The sequence below is a fragment of the Marmota marmota genome, unplaced genomic scaffold (genome assembly GCF_001458135.2).
Source record: "Marmota marmota marmota unplaced genomic scaffold, marMar, whole genome shotgun sequence".
NCBI classification, from domain to species: domain Eukaryota; kingdom Metazoa; phylum Chordata; class Mammalia; order Rodentia; family Sciuridae; genus Marmota; species Marmota marmota.
In genome coordinates, this window is record NW_026000019.1 from 16127730 (window position 1) to 16148210 (window position 20481).

At 45.6% G+C, this 20481-nt stretch overlaps 1 protein-coding gene across 1 annotated transcript in view; it reads right to left on the reverse strand.

Annotated features, from left to right (window-relative positions):
- Window positions 1-1050: 1050 nt before the first annotated feature.
- The window catches only part of Pappa2 (pappalysin 2), a 256472-nt gene continuing 237041 nt past the window's right edge, over window positions 1051-20481 (reverse strand). The window contains exons 22-23 of the mRNA XM_015492059.2: window positions 6464-6562; window positions 1051-4296 (exon numbers count right to left, since the gene is read on the reverse strand). Coding sequence (XP_015347545.1) covers window positions 4222-4296; window positions 6464-6562 — 174 coding nt within the window. The 3' untranslated portion in view covers window positions 1051-4221. The remainder of the gene's footprint in view (window positions 4297-6463; window positions 6563-20481) is intronic.

Consider the following 20481-nt stretch of genomic DNA (forward strand, 5'->3'; position numbering starts at 1 on the left):
ACAGAGAAAGTCAGGTAAGGTTCTTTTCACTATAAAATGTTTATTTCCAACCAGAAACTTCTTTCCCAACTTACAAGCTCATATTTTCAACAATCTTGTCTCTAGGTTTTTCCAAATGGCTGATAGGTGTGTTGCTGCCCCCCCCCCGCCCCCCCGGGCCTTTCAAGAAGCTAGATGGGGCCTGGCATGGCCAGGGAGCTTAGAGCCATGCTGACCCAGCTACAGAAGCCTCCTCCAGAGAGCTGAACACTGCTTTATATAACATTTCCAACAATTATCTACCTGGTGTTCAGACCAAGTTTATAACCAAGCGAGCCCATGCTCTTGGTCTGCAGGCCTGCACCTGTGGGCTTCCCTTTTCTGTCAGTGATGACCACCACCAACACACTTTTCAACTCTCCCATCTTACTTATCACCAGTTCTCTTTCTCTTCATGTATCTTGGAGTTCCACAGACCAGGCTAGATTGACTTAGTCATGTGACCCAGGAGAACTTTCTCCTCTAGGCCGGGGCTTGCTGTTCTCATCTGTGAAGTGAGACTTTGTGATGTTCAGAACTGTCATAGGAATTAAACAGGTTGTGTTTACCAAATACAGGGTACATGTGAACTTGTTGGTTCTACCTTCCAGAGATATCCAATAATGCACAACCCTCTCACATCTTCAACTCTATTCTTCACCCCCAATTTCTGCCTATCAAATTATATGTGTCCTTCACATATCAGCCTCCAAATGCCTCCTACCTTTGGCATCTAGGGGCAAGGATTATTTCCTCTGAACTGTAAACAATTTTTGCACATTTTTTCACAACTCCTGAGGCATTTGACATCATCACTAAGTACTCGACTTTTGTATATATCACCTCTTGTGAATTTTCATGTTCATTTTCCTTACACAACCTATTTACTTAAAAAAATAGTTTTTAAATGACTGAAAGGAACCATCCATCCACTCATAACCAATGACTGATGCCCAGACCTGGCAGGGGACAATGGAAAGTGATTCAGAAGTGATGGAATGATTCAAACAAAGAGAAAAACACCAAACACACTTTACATTTTGTGTGCTGATTTTTTAATGAACGTCTTATAATCTTACAAAATAACTGGCTGTAGCTGTTTTACGTTACAATACAGTAGATCAGCTCCTTTCACTATGTTTTCAATCAAACTGTCCCCTTGGGTGCTGACTGATACACTCAATAGTGATCACACAGAATAGAAGTGTCAAGTCCAATGCTGTACAGTGGAGGGATGGGAGGGGGCATCGAGAAGGGCTCCTGATGTCCTTTCCTGTTGGGCTCTGTCCATTCTCCCCACTCTGACCTCTCCTCTGTCTCTCTCTGATTGGAGGCTGCCATGCTAGTCATTGGAGTCAACCAGCCCTAGGCAACCTGGGCACTAGTGCCCCTTACTGTTAGGAAAAAGAAGAGACAGAGAGTGATTTTGGAACCAAGAAACAGAAGAGTCCCTGGGAAAGGCCTTCAATGACCTCATGGGTGGGTAAGAGCAGCAGAAAGACCAACACATAGAGCAAGTGTGAGTTGTCCCTGGGATCTATCACCATGATACCAGTCCTTTGACTCTCGATGACCTAAGGTGCTCACAACACTTGGCCAGTGAGAAGGACTGGGAGAACCTGCCACCTCTGAATGCCCACAGCTGACTATGGCTGGGCAGCCTCAGCCTCAGCCTGCTCACACTGGGAATTGTCCTCTATTTCCCAGGGCGGTGGTGAGTAAATTGCAGATGTTACCAATAGAGAGCAAAGTACTTTAAAATGAAGTATAGGACAGAAACCTTCTCACCATTAGTCTTATGGAGAGATGAATCCCAGCGCCTGCTGGCCCGATTCACAGGCTCCTTGTTTCTTATTGGAGGTCAGGTCTCCCTGGGCTGGGTAACGCCCAAGATAACGAGGACTCTGCCTCAATAGCAAGAAGGATTGCCCACAACAGAGCTTGACATGTGTCGAGAAATTTGGATATTTTCCCCAAGAAAACAATTTTGCAAAGTGTTTGTGTGTCTGTGTGTTTAAATGGAGAACCTAAACTTTTCCATTGTCCTTTCCATATTAAAACCTATCAGGACTATTTCTTGTCTTCCTTGGGGCACCAAGGGTGACCTAGGCAGTGAATGGTATTTAGGCTACAGTTACCCTAGTGGCTAGAATACTGGGGACAAGGGGTTTTCGGGTGGGAAAACTCTGCCCACCACTTCCCAAGGCCTGCAGCCTTTGTTCCACACAACACAGACCGATGTGTGTGGACTGCTCTATCCTCATTTTTTCCATTCCTGATATTATTTCTTGTGCTGAGCATGGATAAGATTTTGATAGTAGTGGATCATGTTTTCCTTTTCTTGTTTTTTGAAAAGCCGTTGCTTCAGTGTTGATGGGAGGAGTAGAAGACTTAATCAGAACAGAAAACAATGGTGTAGAGGCCATGGCTGAACTCTAAGGTTTGCCTGTTCCTGGTTTTCCCTGGAGAGGAAACTTTGAAGGAAACAGGCTCAAGGCCCTTCCTAAGGTAAGACTGAGCATTGAGTAGAAATTGGCTCCTTCCTCTCTTTCCCCAAGGCCTAACCCAGAAACTATTAAAAAAAAAAAATAACTACCATAGGCCATGTGCAAAAATAAAAGAGTCCAGGATGCAAAGAAAGGCAGGGCCAATGCAATCACTCCATGTGCTATCCATCTATCCACCAGGAAAGGAGAAAGACAACAAAATGGATCCTAAATAGTTGAAATTCTTCTTTCTCCCACAGAGTGTCAGCCTTGCTCCATGTTGTTTCCATGGCTTGCCCAATTGAAATCTCTGGTCACAGGTTTTATGCACCCACTTGAATAAAATTCACTGCAGACCCCGCAATGCTCAAAGGATCCACTGTGAACTTTGGAGTCTTGGAACAAGGACCAAATTTCCTTGACTTGTTCCATCCTGTCACTCTTGGCCCTGATTTAACCTGACCCCTCACCTCTCCATGGCCTCCTTTGGCTCCTTCATCCCCACCTGCTCTTCCATCTCTTCCCATCCTTCTCCTGGGTCATTTTTAAAACGTTTTCCCCTGCAAGATCAACAGCTAGTGATGTGGGTGTGCATGATGAACAGGCTTGGGGAATTCTAACAAAGAGGCCAAGTACAAAGCGTGTGAGTTTCTGTGATCCTGGTGCTCAGAGGATGAGCCTGAACACAAACTTGCTGACCAGCTGGTAGATGGCCACATTGGAATAGGCACATATGAAAGTGCAGAAAACCCAGTTGACAGTTCTGAGAATTGGGGAGGAAACACTACATTCTTTTTTGATAGATGCTTAAGAACCACTGCCTTGTTCCCCTGGACCCACCCCCAGTGGGTATCACGCCCAACTTCCCATGCCGTTTAGTGCTATCATTCCAACTCCCATCCCCTTTAAGTGGGCCCAGCTCCCAGGGCATAAAAAGATGATTAGCTGGCATGCTAGCATACAGAATCCTATCTGATCTCCCTCTCCTCCACTTCCCATTTAACCTGCCAATCCCTACACATAGAAATATGGCAGAAGAACTTGTGTGTCTGTCCTCAAAGCCTCAGCATTCATTTTGGACATGAACTTCACAGCAGCATGTGTGGAACAATGGGTAATTTTCAGCTTAGTAAACAGCAAAAAATATAATATATAATATATTTATATAATTATGTTTAAATACTTATAAAGAATTATTAACTAACCTCATTATTTAAGAGAGACTACACAAAAGGAAGGGAAAGGCCAGTTTAGAGCAGACAAGCCCTGAAAGGTGACAATCCATTTGAAATGGGCATTGACAGAGTGTCCCTGGCAACTTTCCTTCTAGCATTCTGATAATGGATTACACGTTTGGTGGGGCTGAGCAGTCAGTGGGGTGCAGAGTGGGGAGTCGGGCAGGAGCTAAGGTGGGTGGACTAGAATATTGATGGGGAGGAGGGTCCTTGTTTATCTATCTGATTTCTCCTTCCTCTTTTAATCAACTGCCAATTTAAAGAAACTTTTGCCTATAATTCTTCCCTACTTGGACTAGTTGATATGTTAGTTGACACCTATAAATATCCTCTCGTGTTTCTTAACAGATGGTCCACACGCTCTCCTTCCTCCACTTGGTGACCTTTCTCCTTCACCTGCCCTGTGTTTCCTCCTGTGGAGGCCTCTCACTCTGCCTGCCTCCAGGGCAGAGGAGGGACAGGCTCAGTCCCAGGTCCTACAGTTACTGATTTTCTTCTGCCTTGGGGTCTCGGCAGGTGCACTCATCCTGGTCACAGTCAGCAGCAAATGGAATGACCTAGGGGAAGGAAAGAGAAGTTGAAATAATGGGTGTGCGTGCCAGGTGCCACATGTTTCCACTGGCTTCCACGGTTCTCACTCGGTCCTGGAGGAAGTAGGATCACAATTCAGTATCACAGAGCTGGAATGAACCCTCAGTTCTCACACACCATGTCATTTCAGACAAGATCGTCCTTCTTCACTTTGCTTTCTCCATACAGAGAGTGAGAAGGACAACATAAACAGAGTGTGTGGTTTAAGTGAACTGATGGGTGTGAGATGCTCATCGTGGCCAGACACCTAAAGTGACTACTTCTAACGATACCTCGTATGTCTTACACTATTGTTTTTGTTGCTGTTAACATCGTCACAATATTCCTGTGTGTTGGAGGGATTGATATTAGCTCATTCCCTCCTATGGAAGGCAGGGCTACCTGCTTTAACTCAGGACAGTGGAAGGACTATGTGGAAAGCCAGCTCTGGAGATTGTCTCTCTGGCTCCACTCTTCAGTGGTCTTGGGACACTAGGATCATCTTTGACATTTCTGAACACATGAAGTCTTGCTCTCCTGAGCCCAGGATATGCTTTGGCATGGTGCCACCCACTCACTCTTTGTGGTGGTATTGCTTCCTTTCGTGTAATTCTCCCTTCTTTGTGCCAGGAGTGGTCAAGCAAAAGTTGTCTTCTTCCTGCTTTCACTGATACCAGCAGATGAGCGCCCTATTTGAGTGTCTATAACCAGCATCAAAGAGAACTGGACATTTTGGAAACATGGTGTAAAAGATCAAAATGCATAAATGCATTCTACTGTCATGTATAACTAATTAAAACAAATAAAAATTAATTTAAAAAAGTTAGATATTTTACCCTCTGGCCACTGGCAATCAAATGAGATAAAACTGAATAGACATATAATATACAAGACTGGTCCAAGTACACTGGAGAGATGGGCTCAGGATTGGGCAAGTGGATTAGAGAATGGGTGGGGTTGTTTGGGGAAGTATCCCAGCATATTTGCACAAATGAAGTAAAGTGTGTTGTAGTAGTCAACAGAGGGGGTGTTCCTCTACACTCCAGTTCTTGTGAGTGACAGGCACTGACATCCATTAAAGATAAGTCGTAGGTTTGCAGAGTGAGAGGGGGAGAGCTGCCTGCCTTCTTCCTCCAGAATCCAAGCTTCCTGTATAAGAAAGATGGTCTCTGTCCCCAGTTATTTTCACAAGATGGAACAGAACCAGCTGGCCTGATTTCTGACCTGTGGCCCAAGCTCTTGATCTGTTTCTCTTAGTTAGTTCAGGATTTATTGATTTTTAGAGCAAATGAGGGCCAAATTGAATAGTGATATGATGAGCCCCTACATGCTTTGTACTGAATAAGTTAGTTCATTTAAATGGTGAAAATAGTGCCCAGCACACAGTGATTCAGCAAAATATATTAGCAAAGAAAGAGAAAGTATTCAGATCCACTTATAGGTGACCTTGGTAGGCGTGGCTTTATTGTGGAGACAGGTAGGAGGGAGGAAGGAAATAATGGCTGCATTTTTCTGATTCATCAAGCTCGCCAACTAGCTTCAAATATCTTCAGAGCACTTGGATTTTCACCTATTTTATTATAAAATTTCAGCCTATTTAATTTTATGGACTTCACTTGAGCCTGTCTATAAATTTAACAGAGCCAAGCATAACAGCAATCAGAGGTATCAAGAAGGGGATTACGACTGTGGTCTGGTTCAGAGAGCACTCCAGGTGGTGCTCAGCAGCTGATGAACATGTGCCTGCAATACCGCTATATGACGCCATCTGACTATTAATTTAATTATGAAGATGAATGATAGAGGGGAAGCACTTCACTGGTAACCTAGTATCCTTAAGGGCTAGAAACCATTGTTTTCCCTGCCTACAGAAGAATTTCCCGGACAATGATGAGCAGATATGAGAATTTCATTAGAAAAAGCCATTGCATTTATGATTGACAATTTAAAGGACTGGTGTTTTCTAAGACCCTATACTAAAGACTGTTACCCTCAATCTTGTCACTTTAGACATTCCAATGTTTATAACTTCTAATGTCATTATCATTCTCTTGGGGATTAAAAATCAAGTCTGCTGCACTGTGAAGCAGAGCTGGCCAGAGAACCTGCCTTCCTTCCACTGTCCCCATGCTGTCCCCAGGCACCCTCACGTACCTTCTTGGAGGAGAGTGTAGAAGAGCAGCAGTCTCCTCCATCATAGTGGCAGTAGGCCCGGTTGTTGATCGTGTCACACCAACCATCTGCTTGAAAAGGCTGTAAGGAGGCTGAGGTCAGAGTCCAGTGCAGTTTTGCTATCTCTGGCCCTCTTTCCCACTCCCCGACCCCAGCCCCCCATGGAGCTCCAGAGAGACTATGGATGAGCACCTCAGGAGCAGGACACATCCTCAAGAGGTGGAAAAACCTTGAGATAAGACCATCGGGCCTAAGAAATTGTCAGATTTCTCTTGCAGAACCTGCTCCTGGCCTACTGTAAAGTCTAGGATACTCATTAAATTCCTTGATCAACTTTTTTGCCTTCTTATAAATACTAGGTCTTTATAATATGTAGGTTACAAAAAGGTTCACACATTTTAGCTTTGTTGACCTCAGAAAAGGTCTGTGTATTAGACAGGATTCGCTTTAAAAGTCCCACTTTGTCAGTGAGAAACCAGGGGTGCATAGAGATGATAGGAATCGTCTGGTCACACAGCTAGCAGCTGGGCTCAGGCAGCGCTTGGCACATAGCTTGGCTTTCTGCAGCTCCTCCCACCTTGAGAACCACAATCCCTGGCCTGTCACCTGGTGTACTCAGGACTGGTGCTTAGAGACTCTAGCAGTCCTTGGGTGTTCTAAAGACTGCAATGATGTCTGTCCGGAGTGCAGTGGTCCTAGGGTTGAGGACACCAGGGCTAGCACAGGAATGTTCCCACACACGCAGCCACCTGATGCCCAGCAGCTTGGCCCAGGGTTAGAGCAGAGAAAGTGAAACTGTTTCACTCACTCCTGTTACTGCTGCCAGTTAACAGGAACCAAAATGGGAAAGGGGCCCAGAAGAAACCAGAGTTAATGGAGTGTTTCACCCCCGAAGGGAATGTGTGATAAGAACAGCAACGAGCAGTTACAAATAGCTCAGCAGCCCACAACTGCCTCTCCAGGGAACCACCTCTGAGGGGAGCACGGCCCACAGCACCCTGGGTGGCAGGCAGGCAGCCCACCTTCTCAGGTGCAGCAGCTGCTCACTGTCCTGAGCTCACGCCCAACTGTAAAGCCTCAGCGCACATCTCGCACACAAACTGTTTGGGTCACAAAACTCTGGGATTCTAAGGTCACCTCCCAGTTTCCATGTTCAAATCACTTTCTCTCCCCGTGGCCTCCCTAAATGTCAAATAGAAGGATTATTCCCTATTTCACTGGGCTTTGATGAGATAGATCACTGAACTCAGAAATGATCATTAAATAATTTTCAGCAATTGAGCTATGTCAGAACAGACTCGTCCCAGCGATTACTTCAACGTTTTGATGTATTCGGTGGGGCCCTGAGCTCATTTGCACAGCCCATTCCAGATGCAGACCGGGTTGCCAACCTCTGCGAAGCTGCTGCGCGTGTGTGGAGCACAACAGCTGTGGCACATCTGTATGGCAATGTCAGCGGAGAGCAGGAAGTGAGAATGAATTCTGTTTTCAACACAGGGCGCTCTGGGATGCAAGACAAAGATTTCGAGATGGGCGTTTGTCTTTAACACTGGAGCCTGTCCCTACAGTTCTGGAGAACTTGGACTAAATGTACATTCAGGACTTGGGTCCAAACTTGCAGCCAAATAGTCAGAGTTAAAATACAATTGGCACATTCTGTGGATGCTCTTGGATCCTCCTGGGAGGACCAGATATCTGCTGAGATTCCCCAGAGTTTCCTAGGCCTTTTTCAAGTGTTTAGAGAATATTTTTCTCATCTAACACTACATCTGTTTCTTTTCCTCCTACCTGGACTGACACATTGACAAAAACTTCATCTGTTCCTTTTTTTCTTTTCCATGTATTTTTCTATAAAAATTTAAAGAACATCCAAAACACTTTTCTTATACACATGTAAGTATGTTCTTCAAATGGAGAATTAAAGGTGAGTCTAAAGATGTCTTCCTTTTCATAAAAACAACCTTCACTTTGAATGGGTTGAGTAAGGAATGCCTGGAAATCTTGATTTGCAGAGGCCTCACCACAGAGGGCTTCTTATCGCAAGAACACTAGGGAAGGTATTTTGAAAAGGGCAGTCATGGTCAATGTGAGCTTTTCTATGTCCCATTAGACTTCTACTGTGATGATCCCAAATGATTTCTAGAAGCTCCTTCTTTTCAACTTTTAAATGATCATTTGGGAAGAGAAGAAAATTTATGAAAAGGAGCAGAAATTCAGAGAAAAGGTTGAAAAGACCCATGTATTTAATGTACTCTATACCTATTAGAATTAATTGCTCCTCCCCAACCTGCCAAAATCAACCACTCCACCCTCAACAAACAGAGTCTCCCATGGCAACATGTGCCTGGGACTCTTGACAGCTTGAGTACAAAGTTACAATGGAAAACTAGGAGGGAAAATGACTAATTGATCCAAAGTTTGAAAGCCTCTGAAGACTGGATGTAGAGTAGGAGATTCCAACCTCAGTGACTGCAAGGTGTTGGATCTGGGCCACCACTGCTCCCAGGAAACATCCCGAGGGAGGGTCCTGGGCTTGCTCTCTAGGCACACTGTGTACGTGGCTGAGTTTCGCCACACAAACATATGCTTACTTTTTCCCATAACACCAAGTGCATTTTTCAAATACCTGAAACTTATTCTTTATGGGCCCCTTTTCCATTTTTATTTCAATTATCTTGATAAAGGAAAAAAAATGTTTAGGAAATACCTGTTTATCTGCCTTTTAACCACTGAGAGTACACATAGGCATCAACACAAAGACTGTTATTTTCACTGCACGGGAAAGCTCTCCTCTTTCCTAAATGTGCCTCCTTAACACACACACACACACACACACACACACACACACTCTTCAGGTCTGATTTATCTTTGAGGCAAACATTCAAGCCCTTAGAATTATAACTCATTTAAATATCTAAATCTGAGAGATAGCCTGGGCTGCCCTTCTTGTGGGGCATGAGCTTCAGGAGACCTGTCTCAATTGTCACAGGAAGGCCTGTCATGCCAGCCTCCAGAGTTAGCTGTGTTCCAGGACGTCAAGGTGGCCAAATGGATGGCTGTGTGTGAATCACGGCGCGTTTGCAGGAAAGGCTCTCCGTCCACACTACCTGTACAACTTTGGAAACTTCCCAAATGTGCACATAATTTTGTCTTTATGTATTAATGCTATTCCCACAGCAGAGCATCCTTATAGCAGGGCAAGGGCAGCCCCTTTGGCCCAGTGGCAGTTCCTATTTTAAAGCTTCTTTGCCATAAGGTGAGGGCAGAGATGGTGTCCTCTGTGATGCCTGTGGTTGTAGCTATTCATTTAATCTCTCTGTGTTCTTTACTCTGTGCCTACATGGGTGAGGTACTAATATGGGGACACGGAGATAATTAAAACATGCTTCTGCCCCTTGAGGAAACCCACTGTAAGAAATTTTAGCTAAGTGTGGTAGCTCAGAGCTAGCATCAAGAAGTGGAGAAAACTTAATTGGGGTCTTGGGGGGTGGGAGAGTCTGCTGTCAGAGGTTGGTTCTGCCTAGGGCTGGGAGATTCTGAAGAGGAGGTGGTCTAAGAGGGAGGAGAGGATGAAAATAGAGGGGCGGGGGAGTCCCAGGCTGCCCATCCCAGAGCCCACCCTCAGGGAAGCTCCTCAAACTTTGATTGGCTAATAAAGCCGCCCTTACTCGAATCAGATTAAGGGCATTTTTCTTCCACATATTGTAATAGCACTGGAGACTACACTGAGGTTTTAGGAAGGCCACCTGCTCTTCAGACCTTCTGCTCTGCTCACCTACAGGTTGGGATCTCAGCCAAAAGGAACTGTCTCCCTGTAGGTAAGGTGTGGAGGGGAGAATCCTGTTCTGTGAGTCAGAGAGTGTTTCAGACAAGGAGAGGTTAAGCATATCTTCACCTGATGCCAAACACCAGTTTTGCTATCCAACTTCCCAATTTTGAGAGTAACAAATCAGACCCACATCCGTTTCTTCACATTCACTAGGCTACAGCAGGCCCCAAAGAAGCCCTTTTCCAAAGTAGCTGTGGCACGGCACCTGGAGGAGCCCTTGCAGCAGGATGAAGCTCTAGGTACAGTAGATGAATCTGTGCACTTCTTCCCTTTTTCTTCAGTACTTCAGTGACATTCTGTCTGATTGTCATTCTCCTTCTCATCCCATGTGGGTTGAATATCTATGCTCCCAAACTTGTGTTGATGTAATTGCCATTGCAACAATATGAAGAAGTGAGGAGTTTTAAGAGGTAATTGGGCATGAAGATTCTGTCTTCATGAAGTGTTGTGGTTTAGAAATGAGGTGTCTCCCAAAGCTTATGTGAGATAATGCGAGAAGGTTCTGAGGTGAAATGACTAAAGTATTAAAGTTGTGTCCTGATTGGTGGGAAAATCCACTGATGTGGATTAACTGGGTGAAAATTGTAGGCAGGTAGCCTGATTGGAGGAGGCAGGTCAAGGCAGGTGGGCCTTTATTTTGTCTCTGGACAACAGAGCTCCATCTACGTCCTGATGCCACGTTGTGAGCTGCTTTCCTCCACCACGCCCTTCCACCAGGATGTGCTGCCTTACCCGGGCCCAGAGCTAGGAGTTGACCATCTATGGACTGAAACCTCTGGAACCATGAGCCCAAATTAACTTTTCCTCCTCTACTTTGTTCCTGTCAGTTCTTTTGGTCACAGTGAAATAAAGCTAACTAAAACATGAAGGGATTAATGCTTTTATCAAAGGAAAGAGCTCCTCATGAAAGGATACATTTGCCCTCTCCCTTGCCCTACCCTACCTTCTGTTATCCTTCCACCTCTGCCATGAGTAAGCCTCACAAGATGCTGGCCCCTTGACTTTGGATTTCTCAGCTACTAGAAAAGTGAGCCAGTAAATTTCTGCTCATTTTAAATTTCCTTGGCTCAAGTATTTTGCTGTAATAGCACAAAACAGACACCATGTCTCCGCCTACTGTGTCTGTCCTGCCTGGGCTTCCTACCCAAAGACAGCAAAGAATATAAAAGGGGGAGTCCTATTACAGCACCTCTCTTAGGATCTCAGGCAAAACTTGGGAGACCTTGGAGGGCCTTCAGGGACACTACTTGCTTCTCAATAAGACAGAAAATCACAAGTGCTTGCAGTGATATGGAGCAAAGGGAATCCTTGCTTACTTTTGGTAGGAATATAAATAGTACAAGCATTGTGAAAAATAGCATGGAGGCTCCTCAGCATGCCACAGGGACACAGGCCCATCAATGACCACAGCAGCACAACTCACAACAGCCAGGTTATGAAACCAGCCCAGGTGCCCATCAACAGATGACCTGATAAAGAAAATGTGGTGATATACACAATGGAGTTTTACTCAGTCATAAGGAGGAATGAAATGATGGCATTTTCTGGCAGATGGATGGAGAGCATCATGCTAATTTAAATAAGCCAGACATGGAAAGTTGAGGGTCAAGTGTTTTCACTCATATGTGGAAGCTAGAGCAAAATAAGGGGGGGGGGGAGCAGATCCCATGAAGACCCAGGGGAGATCAGTGGAGTAGAGAAAGGGACTGAGGGGGAGGAGGGGAACAGGAAAGGAACAAATTGCAGAATGAAACTGACAAACTTATGCAATGAATGTACAACAGTCAATTCCAACTTTATGTATATCTATAAAGCACTAAATAAGAAGTGGAAGGCCAGTAGTAGTAGAGGAAGTGGAAAAGGGGGAGGGAGGAGGGGAGGGGAAAGAGGATGCAATTATATTCCATGCATGTATGATTATGTCAAATGGACCCCACTATTATGAATAACTACAGTATACTAATTAAAAAATTTTAAATAGAAATAGAACTATCATACAATCTAGCAATCCCACTACTGGGTATATATCCAAATGAAATGAAATCATTATGTCAAAGAGAGTTGTCCTCCCTGCACTCCAAAGGGACATAGATAAATGAAATTCTAAGAATAGATGAGCCTTGAAGACTATTTGTATAAAACCTTCATTTTATAAATGATGAAATGGAGTCTTAAAAAAGTGAACTGTCTTGTGTTTAAGGATAATTAGTGGCAAACCTGGGAACAGAGCCAATTCCTTCATTCCTGGTCTGGTGTTCTCTCTGTGATGCCACATGAACACTATCTGATGATTTCACTATGCATTTAATTTGTTGGGAACAAAGGGCAACTTAAATTCCTTTGGTGTCTCTACAAAGGGGATTTAGAAATCATTACAAGTTGATATGAGGTACTCTCCAAAACCTCCTGTGTTAATGCAGGAGGCAAAATGATTGCATTGTGAGGGTTTTAACCTTATCAGTGGATTAATCCATTTGATGGATTAATCATATGGATTGACTACCTGGTAACAACTGTAGGCAGGTGGGGTGTGACTGAAGTGGTCACTAGAGGAAGAATACTTTTGGGGTTTATATTCCTCCCTGGATCCTAGCTCCATTTCTTATTCCAAGCCACCATGAGCCGAGGAGCTTTCTTCTACCCCACCCTTCCACCATGATGCTTCCCTCACCTCAGGCCCAGAGTGATGAAGTCAGATGACTATGGACCAAATCTCTGAAATCATGAGCTCAAAATAATCATTTTCCCCTCTAAATTGTTCTTGTCAGGCTTTAAAAAAATTACCTTTATTTTACTTATCTATCTACTTATATTTTATGTGGTGCTGAGGATGAAACCCAGGGCCTCACCCATGCTAGGCAAGTGCTCTACTGCTGAGCCAAAACCCCAGCCCCTTGTCAGGTATTTTGGTTGTGATGAATAACACATACATGGGGCATTTGTGCAAAATGAATCTAGCAATCCAACACAGAGACAAAGAAAAATCATAATCTCAATTCCCCTGGGGCTCACAGCCTCATTTCTCTTTTCCTCAGTTGTGGGTCTAGTTTTATCCCAAATAAGCTCCCTGGCATTCTAGTTTCTCTGAGGCATGGGACTTGGTAGACCCATCGTTCTCTAGAGACCCATGTCTCCAGGAAGAAGCAACATTGGGCTCCATGCACATCAAGAGCTGCTTGCAACCCAGAGCATTACTTCTGGGCCTCAGAGTGCTCAAAGCAGGTGCTGGCTGCTCACTGCAGTCCTTTGAGGGAAGGAAGGGATGGCGCTCTTGCACTTTTCCAGGGCTCACCCCATGGGATGGGAGTGTCCCGTGAAGTCATATCTTTGGGTTTGCTGCCATCTTGGAAAACGTATGATTAAAATAGATACCTTGGAGTAGATTGGGCAGGAATATTTCCTTAGCTACAACTTCCTCTGGAATATCTCATCCATCTTCCTGGATCCAAAGTTTTTCCTGCCTCCAGTTTCTATAGTTTAGTTCATGTAGGTGCATTACCGAACTTCATAGTCCAAATATACTATCAATCAAAAGCTCAAGCTATACTATCCAAATACACTATCAAAGGCCTCTAGTTCAGTGCCTGATGTAGTATTTTTTTCAACAGATAAATTAATAGGATTGCCCTATTTGAAGGGGGAAGTTAACTTCATCATGAAGCAGGAGTACTCTTTATGTCCAGACCCCTTCCTTTCCATTATTCCTCTACTGTTAGAAAATCTGCTAGGCATGCTACTCTATAAGAATTACATAATTTAGACTCAGGTCTACTTTTAAGGGCATCTGGCACTTTTCTTCTTATTATATTTACTTTTTGTGTGTGTTTCTGGGAATGGAATACAGATATACAGCTACATCCTAGCTCCTCTTTCTTCTTATAAACATAGACATCGTGCACACTGGAGCTGAGAAAGATTTGTATACATATATCTATAAATAATGTATATATATGCAGATTTGTATATTTCTACTAGGTACAGAGTATTGTATGTATCCATTTATGGAAGTAGAAAGAAATAGGAATACACCATCTGAAAGTTCTCCCTCTATCAACCATCTAAAAATGCTGAATAAAATTTAACAACATGCCCTCGGTTCTACAGCTGGGATCTTAAGAAAGGAAGGGAAACTCCTGAGGGACCCAAATCAGAAAGAGATGAAAAACTCGAGCAGAAAGAAGGCAGCAAACCAGGGCTAGCCTGGGAACGTTTGCAAATCCATAATCAAAGAACAGAGGACTAGGTTTTGGCCCTTGCAAGGCAGGGAATTATAAGTAACTTGGCTGATATTTCATATGGAGACTCTGCAAGGACTGATAGCGAATGCCACAGTCATGCTAATGCTGCACAGGTTGGCTGGCTCACTTGGGAGCTAGGAAATCTGCTCATCAGCCCCGAAGTCTTCATGACTCAAATCCAGGCCTTGGCTAAGTCATTAGTTGCTAAGATGCCAAGGACTTCTGGGTTACAAGCTGACAGGTGAAACTGCAGAATATCTCCTTGAAGGCCAAAGGTCAATTGTGCAAACAGCTATAAGCAAAAGTAGTTGAAAGAAGGAAAATGAGGACACACGCACTTGTTGGACAGGGGAGGGTGCAGACGTGAGGTCTGGTCTTGGGGTCTGCAGAGGGTTTCTGACCCATATGCAGTTGTGCAGCTTCTTTAAGAGGCCTCCAACCTCCACTTGTGCTGTATGCCCAACCCACAAAGATGGCAAAAGTGTATCTTTCAGGGGCCGAAGGCAAAGCCTGATTGTGATCAGCTCTCCTGGGTCTGACACTAGGACCAGAGCAAATTCCTGAAGGGTGCAAATGATAGTCACTGGAAAAACAGGTGAGATGAATTGAGTTGGAAAAAGAAAAGCTAAGAAAAACGAGATGGAGTGACTTCCTTTACCTGCAATGTTCCCATCTCCTTCAAGGTGCCCAGAGCTTAACAGCTTCTGCCCAGGAAAACATCAAGACCTGGAGGTGTGCTAGTTGGACCATTGCAGAGCCCAGCCCCGCTCCTTATCTACTACCAGAATCTGGGCAAGTTACGTAGATCCAAGCAGCATCCTCGTGAGAAAATGAATAACACCCCTCACAGGATTGTTGTGAACCTATGAAGGAGTGAATGTCCGTGCCTGCCCCACAGTAAGCCCAGTACCTCATGGCTTCTTGAAGGTGGCAGGAGTCTGCCATCATGCTAGCCATCCCAGGTTGGTGGGAAAGTTCTCTGCATAGACTCTGGTCAGAAAAACTTCAAACTTCTAACACCTTAGAGTCAAAACCATCAGTGCGCTCATCCCTGAGAGCCTCCTGCCCATTCCCTCACCACAAATGTACATCTGAGTGGGAAAGGGATGAGGGAAGTGGGCCTGAGGCATGTGAGAACAGACATGGGCCTTTCTAGCTTCCAGAAACTAGGGCACTCCTCAAAACCAGAGTGGTGACCTGCACATATTAGCCTCTGAAAAACCCCAAACCATTACAGGTACTTCTTCTATGACATGTGCCACAGAAAAACAGGAAGGTGAGAGAATCCTGGGGACTGATTTTCCAGTCAAAATGAACTTCCTCACAGCCCCTTTTATTTAGCTGCAAATGAAGCTGCAGAGTCACAGACTGTCCACCTTAAGTCTCAGGACACCAATCTGTGGCCCACCTACCTGTCCTCTAGGCCCAACATGGCCCAACCCGAGTGAATTGTGCCTACCCCAAGGCATGGGAGGAGTGGAGGGGGGACAGAGGTACAGTTGCAAAAAGCGAGGATGGGCAAGGGAATTTTCAGGTGAGGTCTGCGTACATCTGTGCCAGGAAACATTGGCTCAGTCAGAACCTGGCTTCTCAAGGAGAAAGGCATACACCTCCACTGGGTCCTGCATAAGCCATGGCAAGTGCCACCTGCCCCTCTGTCGAGAGCCACCGCATCAGCCACCCGGACTAGGGCAGGTGTCCTGGCCTTCTGATGGCCCAGAGGCCTCAGTGAGGTTAGGTGCTCAGGACCTCTTGCCCTGCCCCTCTCCCCTCTTGCCACCAAGACAGCATAGAAACCTTTGCAGGCTGTGGGTGCTCCCTGGGCTGGATTCCAGCCACCCTGTTTATTCCTTCACTCTGAGTCACTATGTGGCCTTCTGCATCGAACCCCAACTCCACGTCTTAAAACAAACAAAGCCACCAACAAAACCTTCCCTTCCCTTCCATCAGGTCACTGGTACACTCAATCCAAATTCTACAAAGGACACAGGGTCTCTGTCCTTTGCTGTCAAAATCTAACTTCATGGTAGCCTCATCTCCCTCCTTCTGGAACCACAGAACCACACTTCTCAAAATGCTGTCCAGCAACAGCAGGCAGCTGACCTCTGGGACCCCAGAGAATGGCGTTCATGGTGCAGTAGAGTCTGAGCCTGGACTCCCTCAGGAATGAGCAAGGACACTCTATCTCCCCTTGCTGATGTCTCCAGTGTGGGTGGGTGGGCCTCTTTGTTCTCAGAACTTCCTTGTCCTGCTTTCACAGCCTGAATGGTGGGCATAGGTGGCTGCAAGGTGGCCTGATACAGTCTTGCTCAGCACACCTGGCTTTCTTCTTTAAAAGAGCAAAAGCTTAGCAATTGTCTGCTTGGGAACATTTCTGACTCCTCTCCAGCTAACTGGAGCCAGCCTACTGGGTCTCCAGGTCAGAGACAGAAACCTGGAACGCAGGAGGTTCCAACTCTGCAGGGACCGAAGGAAAGAGCGCTTCTTTGTTGTCCTGCTTTCTGTTTCCCTGCTTCCCTCAGCAGGAAGCTGTGCGCCATCACAGCTCCCAAACCAGTCAGTGTCTAATGAACACTTGGAGCGCATCTGGTGGAGCCACCTCAGAATTGACTCTGTAAACTAAGAAGTGAGAACTTTTCCCACTCTTCTTGCCTTTCCCCCAAGATTAGGTCACCTTTCCCCAATCTTGTTCTCTAACTGCCGCAAGTATTTGTTCTAGCAATTACTGACCTTAAAGTATCACCTGAAAATAGCTTAGCTGACCTTCCAGAAATAGGCTCACGTAGGCTTTTAACAGACACCAAATTTAAAGATCCAGACCAACGAGACAGAGCAGAATCTCAGGCCACCGTAGGCACCAAGCTGATTGGAGCAGGACCTCCTGTGCCTGCACCTCCTAGACAGCCACGCCTTGGCCACTCCTCTCTGGGCCCTGCACCAGTTGTCTTGTGTGGAACATTTAGTGGTACCTGCTCTGCTCAAGAATTCACAGGGTTCTGGAAGGAAAAGGGGAGGCTGGGATGAGAGAAAACCTGTAGCTGGGACAAGTGCAGGGAAGGCAGGTGGACCCTGGCAAGGATGGAGCCTCTGGGGACTCTGGGTCCTGCAGGCACCTGCAGCTTGTACTTCCCTCTGCTCTGTCTGCTGGCTTTTTGGCCTGCCTTCAGTTTATGGCAGGTTGAGGCAGGACCGAGCTGGCCACCGGAGGTCCCACCACGGCCCCAACCCGTGTGCTCTCCACCCACACCACACTCGCACACCTGCCGGGCAGCTCGGCATTTCTTGGCTCCTGAGCTTCCAGATCCGCGGTGGAAGGTGCCCAGGGACACAGACGGTGGGAGGAAACACGGTATTCACTGTTTGGTTTACTACTTTTCTTGGCCTTTCTGCCGCTTGCTGAGTATTTTTTTCTTTCTCAATCTCTCTCATCCTCTCCCTCCTTCCACCTCTCCCTCTTTCTCCCTCTGTCCCCTTCTCAGGAGCCAGATACCCTGGGGAAACCCTGAGGAGAAAGCCGAGACTCCCAGGGCCAGAGAAGTTTCAGAACCGGAGCAGCTGGCGAAGGCCTTCCCGGCCGTGGCCACAGCCCACTCTCTCGGAAGTGTTCACCAGGTGGACCTGCGCCCTCCGCTCTTGGGCTTCATCTGTGTTCATGAGATGTAGCTCAGGACACTTGTCTCTCTTCCCCACTCCCTTTCACATATATACAGTGCATGTGGGTATACATATGTGCTTACATTAATGTATGAATATATGCCCGTACACATGCATAGTACAAATATGACACACATTGATGTTTCCTCTCATACATGTGAGACATATATAGGAGTAGCAATTACTAATACATAATTATATTACATACAACAAACATTTTTTATACACACTCACCCATACACACACACACACAATTTCTCAGGAAGTTTCAGGTACAGGGAGCAAACCTGCAGGTAAAACTTTTTATAAAATATAAACCATCATGTAGAAGCAAAGCACTATCCTTTTATTTCCTATGTGCACAGTCAGGCCTGTGCACATGATCTCACTGAATCCCCGTAATGGCCTATTGGGGTAGGTTCCATTATCTGGCTATGTTCTAGAGGGAATGCCCAAAAACTGGAGCTGTAAAGGAATGAGTCTGAAGACAGGAGGTGGAGCCGCTCTCTGAGGCCCAGGCCTGACCTGCCCATGCTGCCTCCAGCTTTGTAAGTGACATTCTCCACTTTGCCTCTCAGTCCTGCTCGCCTGGGCAAGCTCACTGACACCACTGGCAGGAGGCAGCCACCCTCTGTCTCAGGAAAACTCGGTGTCACACAAATGTGTAAGCGTATCACATCAGACACGAAATGGCAAACAGCTCGTAACAGCCAGGCCCAGGCTCCTGGCTAGATTCTGGGATTCCTGCCCCATACATACTTAGCGCGTCTCATGCACAAGGGACCATAGATTCCATGCATGATGCAGTCTATACATTAAAGAGGCTTCTGTGGGACAAGCACTGAGTAGGACCGAACTCTGACATGTGAGACAGTGGAGAAGGGTCTCTCCTGTGGTTCTAGGCAAATGGAGGGAAAATTCCCAGAGTCACTGATGGCACCAACGCTGAGAGCTACAGAAATGCCGAAAGGGAAGGAGAAGGCGCTTTTTGGAAGAGCTTTATGGAGTGCTCAGGATTAAGCCTAATCTTTGAAGGATGAATAGGATTTGGGCAGAGAAGTGGGGAGAATAATCCCCCCAGGAAGGCCAGATACCAGCCAAGAGTTGAGATGGGAAAAGAAAAGATATATCTGTGGTTTTCTGCTTTGAGTGTTAGCAATCCAAGTTTGGAACTGAGTCAAAATCTCTATCCAGGAGAATTTGGTCCATATCCTAAAGACAACAAGGAACAACTGAAGGTGATTGTTTATTTTTTTGAACAAAAGAACATGACAAAGTTATGCTTCAAAGGTTGACTCCAGGGACAATGTAGGGAAGGTTCAACAGAGAGCTAGAGGGCCCCAGAGCAGGAAGAAGTTGATTTCAAGCAACATAAACTGAGAACAGAATTGGCCATCTGTGACAGAATAGAAAGGGCAAACAGAAATGGCATTAGGGAGGAAGGTTGATGGTACTGGGTGAGTGGTTATATTTGGGGAGAAGATGGGTAGACATGAAGGTTAATGACATTTTGACTATTTAAATCATGATATGGTTTTCTCAAAAAATTTGCTCATTGTAAAGCTAGAAAGAATCTCTACCACCATCCAAGGCCTAAGTTACAGGATGCAGATCAAAATCAGGGAGCAAGTGTGTCGTAGCTCACAGTGAGAGGCTGCATACATTTTCTTTTCCCACATAAACATAGAGGGTCTCAGCACATTTCTGTCCTGCCTGATTTCCAAGCTTTCTCCACAACTTAGACACAACTATTTTATCACCCCCAGCAACAACCAGGCCCACTTGAGTTAAGGAATGACAAGAGGGGGGTATCATGTTTATTCTACAGTATTTTCTTGCCAATTGTCTTGTTTCTTTTAGCCTCCGTCTAGTTTTCAGATCTGGTATCTATGGACAATTCAATTTGTGTGGCTGATTATTGTGGTTCTCATCCCCAGGATGTCATGCACTCGGGTTGTCAGCCTGCCTGTTCTGTTCTCACTGATTTGTTGATCCATCCAGACTCGCTCTCACCCACATGGAACCTATTCTCTGCGCAAGTGTCTCACTCGCGTTCCCTTTCCTCTTGCTTGTCTGTGTACCTTATGCTCTCATCTGCTGACCAACACATCTGGCTCCTGAGTCTCTGACCCTCACTAAGCAGGGTTCACTGGAACACCTCTTTCCCTTCTCCCTCTGGCTTAAATCTTACTAGGGAGGTGTCCTAATAGGTGGTCAGCCCCCCATGTTCCTCTCTTAGGTTTTTTTAAAAGACTTTCATTTCTAGTGTATAGGTCATG